This window comes from Bidens hawaiensis, unplaced genomic scaffold, assembly GCF_021521415.1.
Source record: "Bidens hawaiensis isolate Kalapana, Puna unplaced genomic scaffold, B.hawaiensis_p1.1 tig00006251_1, whole genome shotgun sequence".
Lineage (NCBI taxonomy): Eukaryota > Viridiplantae > Streptophyta > Magnoliopsida > Asterales > Asteraceae > Bidens > Bidens hawaiensis.
In genome coordinates this window covers 342,896-352,715 of record NW_027491414.1, presented here as the reverse complement: position 1 = coordinate 352,715, position 9,820 = coordinate 342,896, and the positions used below count along the sequence as shown (strand labels likewise).

General features: G+C 34.6%; 1 protein-coding gene and 1 long non-coding RNA gene across 2 annotated transcripts; both read left to right on the top strand.

Moving 5' to 3' along the window:
• Positions 1–3,739: 3,739 nt before the first annotated feature.
• Positions 3,740–7,288, top strand: LOC143631760 (putative disease resistance protein At4g27220). The gene is made up of 3 exons (XM_077100412.1): positions 3,740–6,299; positions 6,829–7,178; positions 7,264–7,288. Exons 1-3 carry the CDS (start codon positions 3,741–3,743, stop codon positions 7,286–7,288), a joined length of 2,934 nt encoding a protein of 977 aa, XP_076956527.1. The 5' UTR covers position 3,740.
• On the top strand, positions 7,289–9,818 carry LOC143631746 (uncharacterized). The gene is made up of 3 exons (XR_013153425.1): positions 7,289–7,533; positions 8,361–9,068; positions 9,149–9,818. It is a non-coding gene; the product is annotated as an uncharacterized LOC143631746 (long non-coding RNA).
• The last annotated feature ends 2 nt before the right edge of the window (positions 9,819–9,820 follow it).

The following is a 9,820-nucleotide window of genomic DNA, read 5'->3' as shown; positions in this document are numbered from 1 at the left end:
CACAATCAGGCAATTATTCTAAGTAACACATAAACTAGAGTTTACGTTTTGAGGAATAAAGTCTTAAATCATTTTTTTGAGTAAGTATGCAAGCTAACCCCAAAATATAAAAGAGAAAACGAGGATGAAATTACTCGCTTGGACAAAGTGATGTCGATGAAGAAAACATAGAATAAAATCTCCAAGAAAGCGAGCCCAACAGTTTAACGTGTATGTCATTGATTGAAAGACCTTGAGTTAATATTGAGTCTTGAAGATGTAATATAAATGGTATAAAAGTTCATAAAAACAAGGCTTGATTTTTCGGGAGTTTAAGTTGTATTTTACAAAAGTGCGATTAAATAAAGTAAGGATAAGATAAAAATGAGTTTTACATGAAACCGAGTCTTTGATGTTTAGTTTTACTCAACCTTTGTTCAGCTTTACATAGGAGAGTTGGTTTAGTGCTAGTGTGCACGATCTCGCTAATGTAAGCATTAAGATCCGACTTTTAAAGATTTTGTTCGTTTTAGTCGGTTTAGGACTTGATAAAGTGCCAAATCCAAATCCAACATACCAAAATGTTTAAATATATGAATGATTTAAATAAATCAGTAGCTTAAAAAAGTTTGAGAATTTTTATTAATTAAAGTCTCAAACTCGGGTTTAAGCGAGTGTAAGTCGGCCCGATCTTAGTATAAAACCAAGTTTAGTTCTGACATACCATAATCTTAGAAATATAAATAATATAAAGTGAAACATAAGTTAAAAAGGTTAGGAAAGATTTTTGGTGGTTTGAACGGTGAATAGCTCGTTAAAACGAGTAGTTCGACTTTTACTCCGGTTTTTACCCGAAAATTGGTGTAAGCCAAGATATGTTCCAACACTTCCAAAATCTTAAGTAATTTAAGTAAAATAAAGTAAAACATAACTAAAAAGATAGGTTGAACTTTTGGTGGTTTGAACATTGACTATCTCGTTAATACGAGTTTTCGGCTTTACTTGGTTTTTACCCGAAACCTGGGTTCAAGCCAAGATATGTTCTACACTTCCATATCAACCATATAATAACTAGAATATAAAGAAAAGCTCATATCTAAAGTGTTTCATACAATATGGTTGTTCAAAAGTTAAAAAAAGTGCGTAAACGAGTGTTCGGTTTTGGTTCAGTCCTTGACTCGGTATGAGACCGAGGATGGTTACCACATGTCCAAAACCATAGAACTAAAATAAAGTAAAAGTTCCAAATCTAAACTCAAATAAGAAAATTAAGCGAGCAAACTTTCCGAAAACGACCAGACGTGCCTAAAATGCAGAAATATGTGTTTGAAGGTCCAAAATCCTTAATAAAGATGAAAATGGTCTTCTTAAGATAAAATAACTTAGAACAAATGAAAATATAAAAAACATATACCCGTAATGGATTAAATGCAAGATTCGGTTCCGTTGACTTTTAAAGTCAAGCTTAAGCAAAAGTAACTAGAACAATTTGTAAGATAAAACAATTTGGGAAAAGAAAGTGAAATGAGCAGGTGAAATGGCTGAGATTGAGTGGGTACTTGTGGGGAAGTATTAGGGTTTGAGGAAAAGGATAATGCGTTTGTTAGGTGGATAAACCGATACACTTTGATGCTTTTGTTTAAACAATTTTTGATTTAAATAAATTATGACCAGTGATAAAAACATGTTTGGAGGGTTCTAAAATAATATGGGTGGAGTCTTGGTTGGCTTGAATGGTTAAAACACGAGTTTGGGCCTTAAACGATCAAAAACGAACCAAAAAAATAATTCCGGCGACCTGATGGGTGGGTCGAGAAACGAGTAGGACTAAGACCAGCCCTACGTGCGACACCGGGTGGAGTCTTGGTTGGTTTGAATGGTTAAAACACGAGTTCGGACCTTAAACGATCGAAAACAAACCAAAAAAATTATTCTGGTGACCTGATGGGTGGGCCGAGATACGAGTAGGACTAAGACCAGCCCTACGCGCAACGCCGAGTGGGGGGTTTTTTGGCAGTTTTAGTCCCCGTAGTTTGTTTTAGATCGTTTTGAGCATACAGTAAGTGTTTAAAACCTACGATAAGTATGAAACATGATTACAACATAAAATTCATTATTTTACTAATATCCAAAGATTCAAAAACCAAAACAGGTCAGGTTTATAATACAAAAACAAATACAAAGCGAACCGAAAGTGACAAATGTCACACCAGGTTTTAATTAGACACAAACACCAACTTGACACGTTAATTTGGCTAACACCCACCCACGTACGTTTATTATTGAGAAACTTGATAAAGACTCAATTACAACCTGTATACCCCAAAACATGGGTATTTATAAAGGGAAAGTGAATACGGTGCTGTAGAAGTATATTTCAAATGGAAATTAAAGCTAAAACTTGAATTATCAAATAATTAAAATATTGAATTTGAGAACTCACATGTAATGCATTTTCTTCTTCGATTTTTTATATATTGATTTGGGGAATTTCAGTTTTTTTCTTTCTTTCTGCATTTGCATTTTGATTTGGAAAATTAAGAATCAGATGCTAAATTCAAGGAGAATTATCAATAATAAAGAATAAAATTAGGCTTTAATTGGATTTAATAAATTGTTAATTTGATTTATGATAAATGAATAATACTTTATGTATTTCAATAAAAAGAATTATGATTAATCCATTATGATGAACGATTATCAATAGTAGGGATTTAACCAAGGATTCAGATTTAGTGAAGACAAAATAGGTAACATAAGATTGAATTTTTTTTTAATTAGATTTAGCCAAACTACGTAGTTTTGATGGTTTTGTGTGTAAGCTTGGGTGCATAAAAGCACCGTATTCACTTTTCCATTTATAATCTAACATATCACGTTTAGACACAACTAAGATTACTAAATAATATGACATAATAATTATACTAATAATTAAATCTAATCACATTTAATTGTTTATAATTGTCTACCCTATATTTAAATCTTTCCTTGCCTTGCACGTCAAGAAAGACCATAACCAAAATTCCAAACAATTGCATCTCATGTTGACAAGCACTAACTTGATTGCCCCTATTTATAATGTTAATTATAACTTAGTTAACAAGAAATCTAATAGCCCTAACTTGGTCATCAAGCAATCCATTAATAACTTCTTTTAATTAATGGATTGGGTCATAATATTATCGGACCAAATAATAATTGAGCCAACAATACCTAGCACCTAGCTAGTAGTTTATTGAAAGTTGCCGTTAAAAAAGAAAGAAAAAGACAAAATGGCAGCTCCAAAAGTCAACAGTCAATACGAAGGCAACTTCTTAGAGCATTCCCATCTCATCCCCTAAATCTTTTGTGAGTGGAGTTTGTAAATTATAGGGTGGGGTTTTGAGTGGTTGTGAATGTAAATTATAGGGTGGAGAGAGAAAATATTATGATTTTTTGTAAATTTGAGGAAAATGTAGTGATTTTTTGTAAACTATAGGGTGGAGAGAGAAAATTATAATGATAAAAGTATAAAATAATATTAATTAAACATTAGAGAGAAATGTAGTGTTTTTTTAGTGTAATTATAGAGACGAGACGGGGATACGGATAGGTTGGGAATTTAGAAATGCAAAATACAGAGTTGATTAGTAATTAATTAGTCTTCAGTTACCAGCTTCATCTCTTCTGTCTGTCCATGAGATCTTTCAAATTTGTTCGTTGACTTTTGCTTTTTATGATAAACACTCTATCCATTGAACCTTCTCAATCCAACAACAACCATGAGTGGTGTAGATCTTGCTGTTTCCGTAATCGCAAAGCTGCTCGAATACACAGCCCGCCCAGTTATCCAGCCAGTTAATTACATCCTCCATCATGATACCAACATTAACACCTTAACAACTCAACTCTCGTCTCTAGAAAACACTCAATCTGGAGTCCAACAACAAGTAGATGCAGCCAATCGGAATGGCGAAACCATTCTTCCTAGTGTACAAGCTTGGCTTACTAAAGCAAACAATTTAACAACCGAATCCGAAAACTTTTTAACTAATGAAGCTGGTAAAAGTAACACTTGTGTTAGTGGATCATGTCCTAACTTGAAGTTGATTTACAAAAGTAGCAGACAAGCCAAGAAGATTACAATGGAGGTTGATGAGCTCGTACAGGGCGGAAAGTTTGATCGTGTTTCGCACCCTGCGCGGTTACCTCCCTTATGGTCTAGTGGTAGTGTTACTGAGCTGGATGGTTTTGAGTCAAGAAAGACGCAATTAAGATTGATGATGGAGGCATTGGAAGATGATGGTGTTAATATTATTGGTGTGTATGGTATGGGTGGAATAGGGAAGACTACTTTTGTGGAGGAAGTTGCGAAACAAGCGTATGCGCATCAACTTTTTGATGAAATGGTGATGGTGGTGGTTTCGCATAAACCGAATTTGAGGAAGCTTCAAGGTGATCTTGCGGAGATGTTGGAGCTGAATTTGAAGGAGGAGGGTGAGCTTTTGAGGACGGTTCGGTTACGTGAGAGGCTGAATCAAGTAAAGAGGATTTTGATCATAATGGATGATCTATGGACGCCACTTGATTTGGCAACAATTGGGATCCCGCAAGGTAATATTAATAAAGGCTGCAAGATTATCTTGACATCAAGAAGTTTAGATGTATGTAATGCTATGAACACTCAAAGAAATTTTCATATGGATGTGTTGTCTCCAGTGGAATCTTGGAATTTGTTCAAGAAAATGGCTGGTGATTCAGTTGAATCTTCGGATCTTAACCCGATCGCTGTTAAAGTTGCTAAAATATGTTCAGGATTGCCTCTTGCAATTGTGACAGTAGCAAGTGCTTTACGACATAAGGGTAAACATGCTTGGCGTGATGCACTTTGTCAGTTAAGGAGTTCTACAGTTAATGATGTCAAAGGAGTGTATGCAAATGTATTTGCTACATTAGAGTTAAGTTTCAACTTTCTAAAAGATGAAGAAACAAAAGCTTGTTTCTTGCTTTGTAGCTTGTTCAAAGAAGACCTTGATATTCCAGTTGAATATTTGGTGAGATACGGAATAGGTTTAAGGTTATTCCAAGATGTTTATACATTAGAAGAAGCAAGAGACAGAGTGCATACAATAGTTGAGAATCTCAAAGCTTGTTGTTTATTATTAGATAGTGATGTGGAAGACTGTTTTCAGATGCATGATGTTACTCGTGACTTTCTACTCTCTGTAGCTTGCAGGGGTGTTTACAAGTTTTTGGAAAAGATGATTCCTGAATATCTAGATTCATCTAGTGAAAACAAGCTAGGTAATTATTATGCAATCTCGATGGTTTTGAATAATCTTGAAGAGTTTCCCATTGGTATAGATTACCCAAAGCTTCAGTTGTGGCGGCTAGAAGGTTCTATGGAGTTGGTGCAATTTTCAGGTAATAAAAATTACTTTGATGGGATGAAAGATGTCAAAGTTGTACTCATGCACCATGTATCTATCCCATCTATACCACCATCATTTCTTACTTTAAGAAAACTCATAACTTTGTGCCTTGAACATTGCAAGTTAGGAGATTTGTCACTTATCAAAGAGCTAAAACGCCTAGAAATTCTTAGCTTTATGCATTCAGATATTGAAAAATTACCAAAGGAAATTAGAGAACTCTCACGCTTACGGCTTTTAGATTTATCAGATTGTAAAAGTCTGAGAGTGATTCCATTTGGTGTTTTCTCCAATTTGTATAACTTGGAATGCTTGTACATGATGAATAGTTTTCGCCAATGGGGATTTCACGGTCAAAATAGCCAAAATCAAGCAACACTAGATGAACTGAAGAACTTATCTCACTTGACTACCTTAGAGACACATATCCCAGATGTCAATCTTTTCCCCAAAGATTTACTATTTGGAAACTTGGTGAGATATAAAGTCTTTATAGGGATGAATGTGAGCCAGATGATCAGTTACTCATACTCCAAAACCTTAATACTCACACTTCATCAAGGTCTTAGTTTACACGATGGGATTTATAAGCTGTTAAAATCGGCTCAACATTTAATCTTGGATTACTCAATTGAAAATGATTTAGAAGATTTAAACAGCATTGTGCATGACTTGAGGAAAGGTTTCAAACACTTAAGATGTTTAGAGGTCTATGGTTATACCGGGGTTGAATCTTTAATTGACACCAAAATATTTCCTGTTTTGGAGAACTTGAAGGTTGTTTCTGCTGCTGATCTTAGAATGATATGTTATGACAATCTCCCAGATCAATCGTTTTGTGAGCTTCGTGAATTAATGCTGAGTATTTTACCGGAATTAACTTGCTTGTGGGTTGATCCTATGGGAAATGTATGCTTACATAATCTAAGAACTCTATTTGTATCCGATTGTCACAAACTTAAAGGCCTTATTTCACAAACCACAGCCCGAGATCTTTCTGAGCTTCAAAACTATATGTGTCATCATGTGAAGATCTTAAAGTAATATTATTTAAAGATGCGGGTGATTCATCTAGTCGAATTGTATTGTCAAAGTTAAAGTCGATAAAGCTTGAGTTCTTACCAAGTGTTTGGAGCTTCTGCCCTGAAGCGGATGCTAATTTGGTACAAGAACCCCTTTTTAATTCAAAGGTAACAACTTTCTTTCTGACTTATGTTGCTGATACAGGTGGATTTTTATCCGTTTATTTATAAACGAGTGGATTTTGGTTGTTTTTTTGTTTTTTTTTTTAATCTCAAACAGGTCAAATTAACAATTAATAACATTATAGTATAATCTACAAGGGAAACAAGCCAAACAGGCTTAAAGTTGTTTAAATTCTATTTTAAACCGTAAAACTATAAATCTTCTTTTTTACGTGACGGTGCCAATATTGCAGGTTGACTTTCCTTCTCTGGAAGAGTTGACTCTTCGTGAACTACATTCTGTCAATGACATTTGGGGCCATCGATTTTCGACTGCAAACTTCCACAGCCTGAGGATCCTAATTATATTTGGCTGTGACAATCTAGTACTAGTGTTTCCATCATATGTCCAAAAAATGTTGCAAAGTCTTGAAATACTCTCCATAGAATGGTGCGATTCTGTAGAAGAGGTGTGCGAACTTAACAAACACGATATTCACAACGAAAATGATACAAGTTTAGCAACTTTACCTTGTGTTAGAGACCTCATTTTGGGGAAGTTACCACTACTAAAACATCTATGGTGGAACATGAATATTAATGCGTATTCAAGCTTACAAAACTTAAATTCTCTGCATATATATGAATGTGATGGTCTGATCTATCTTTTCTCAGTTTGTGCATTAAAGAGCCTTGTCCAACTTCAACAATTGAGGGTACGCTCGTGTAAGATGGTGAAAACAATATTTGTTAATGAAGGGGAAGATGATATTATTGTTCTGCCTGAATTATGTCACATTAGTCTTGAAGATCTTCCAGAATTTTCAAGTTTTTGCAAAGGGAGTGCTAGTTTGCAGTTTCCATTATTGGATATGATTGAAATCAAAGGTTGCCCTGAAATGAAAACATTTGTTGATTCTGATAATTTGCATCATGAAGATAATCTCTTCAATGAAAAGGTATGTTTCAAGCTTAAAATCCATGGTTGGTGCCACAAAGAATTTTTTTTGAATATTTTATTTGAGTTTTTTATGTTTTCAAATATGTTTTTTTTATGGTTTTCATTTTGTTTAAATATATTCATGTTAACAATTTGTTTTTTGGGTTTAGTTCCGGTACCGTGAGCCTAACCGATACCGATCGAATTCGCGTCTACTAGCCGCTACAATGCCCAAGACTTTAACAATGTCCGGGTTTTACCGATTTTGTTTTTGGTTTTTGGACTATTTTATTTGATTCTTTTTTTTATTTTCAAATATGTTTTTTTTTGTCTAAATATGTTCATTTACGAAATTTTTTTTGTTTTAGTTCCGGTACGATAACGAACCTGACCGATACCAACCGAATTCACATCGAATAGTCGCCGCAAATGCTTGGGTTTTACCAACGCCTGACTTATACTAATTTTTGTAGGGTTTTTTTTTTGTATTAAATATGTTCATTTTACGAATTTATTATTTTTACCGATTTTTGTTTTAAATATATTTTTTTTGCTATTTTATTTCAAATAAATGATAATTTTGGCTCTAGTGCTGGTACCGTAACAAACCTAACCGATACTCACCGAATTCATATTGCTTTGATCATAAGTTGTACATGTGCCGATACTGTTTTGGGCATTAACATATTTATTTTTTTGATTTAGGGCCGGTGTCGTAACAAACTTAATCGATACCAACGAAATTCCCGTTGCGGCGTCGATGGGCTTGTTACCTAGTTTTATTAATATTCAATGAACACATGTAATTAATTATACACTCTCTAACATCAAGTGATGGACTTGTAGGTTTCATTGCCTAACTTGCAAGCATTATACCTGAATGGCCTGAGCAGCATGATTGGCATATGGCACAACAGACTTCCAGAAAAGAGTTTTAGTAAACTTCAAGTATTGAAAGTCATCAGCTGTGATCAACTATTAAGTCTTGGACCAATCAACATGCTTCCAAGATTGCAAACATTGGAAGAAATTCATATTATTAATTGTGCTTCACTTGAACAACTCTTCACCATTAAACGCTCGCAAACTCACCAAATCTTGCTTCTGTTTCACTAACCAAATTGGTCGATTTAGTTTTTAGAAAATCTACCAATTTTGAGACAAATATGGTGGGATAGAAGTAAGTCTCCAAACGAAACGAGTAGGTTTCAGAGACTTGCTTCTATTGAAGTTACACGTTGTGACTTCATTGATTGCATCTTCCCGGTGTGGGTAGCTAGAGGTGTGCCTCGACTCCAGAAACTGAAAGTTGAATTGTGTAAGTCGGTGAAAACGATTGTTGAATATGATGGAGGAACATCAGAACCAAATGACATTATTCTCCCTCAGATATGTAGTATTGAACTTGATAATCTACCAAATTTGGTCCGCTTTTGTACTAGGATGTCTATTTTAAGGTGGCCCTCTTTGAAAGAACTAAGAATCATGAATTGTTCTAAAATGGAGGCATTCGTTTCATCTGCAAACTCTGCTAAAGTGTTCTTTGTTGAAAAGGTAAGATATATCTTCCGAGTCACAACGTTTTTGTTGACTCTGAACCAACCTATTCATATATAAATTGCTATTTGTTACAGGTTGTTTTTCCAAGCTTGGAGAAACTGAGGATTGACCACCTTGAGTGTGTGAATACTTTATGGCATACAGACACTGTGGCTGAATCATTCGGTCAACTTAGTATCCTAGAAGTTAAAAACTGCAACAATTTAGTCAAACTCATACCCTCAAGTATAATCCCAAGGCTGCAGAATCTGGAAGAAATATATGTAAGTCAGTGTGGTTTGCTCGAGAATATTCTAGAACAAATAGAAGAGGATTCTCTTGGAAAATTTGTGTTTCCTAAGGTTCACACTGTCAGACTAATAAAGCTACCAAAACTTAAATATTTTTACTCTGGGAATCACAGTTTTGAATGGCCAAATCTGGGAAGGTTAGTTATAGAAGAGTGTTCAACCATGAAAATGTTCTGTTCGGTGGGCCAGATTGTTCCTAAGCTAAATGCGGTTGAGGTAGGCTATGGTGTACAAGTTTGGAATGGCGATTTAGACCGCACTATTCGATGTTTATTCTCGAGCTGACAGATGGGAATATATTGGTTAGGGTTTATTGTTATATCGTAACCATAGTTAGAAGATATGATTTTATTAGGCTATCTTTGCAATCATCCTTATAGTATATGCTTATGCAAACACTGAAAGCCTTGCCATCAAACACACAAAATTGTTTGGTTCAAGATTAATGTTGATAAA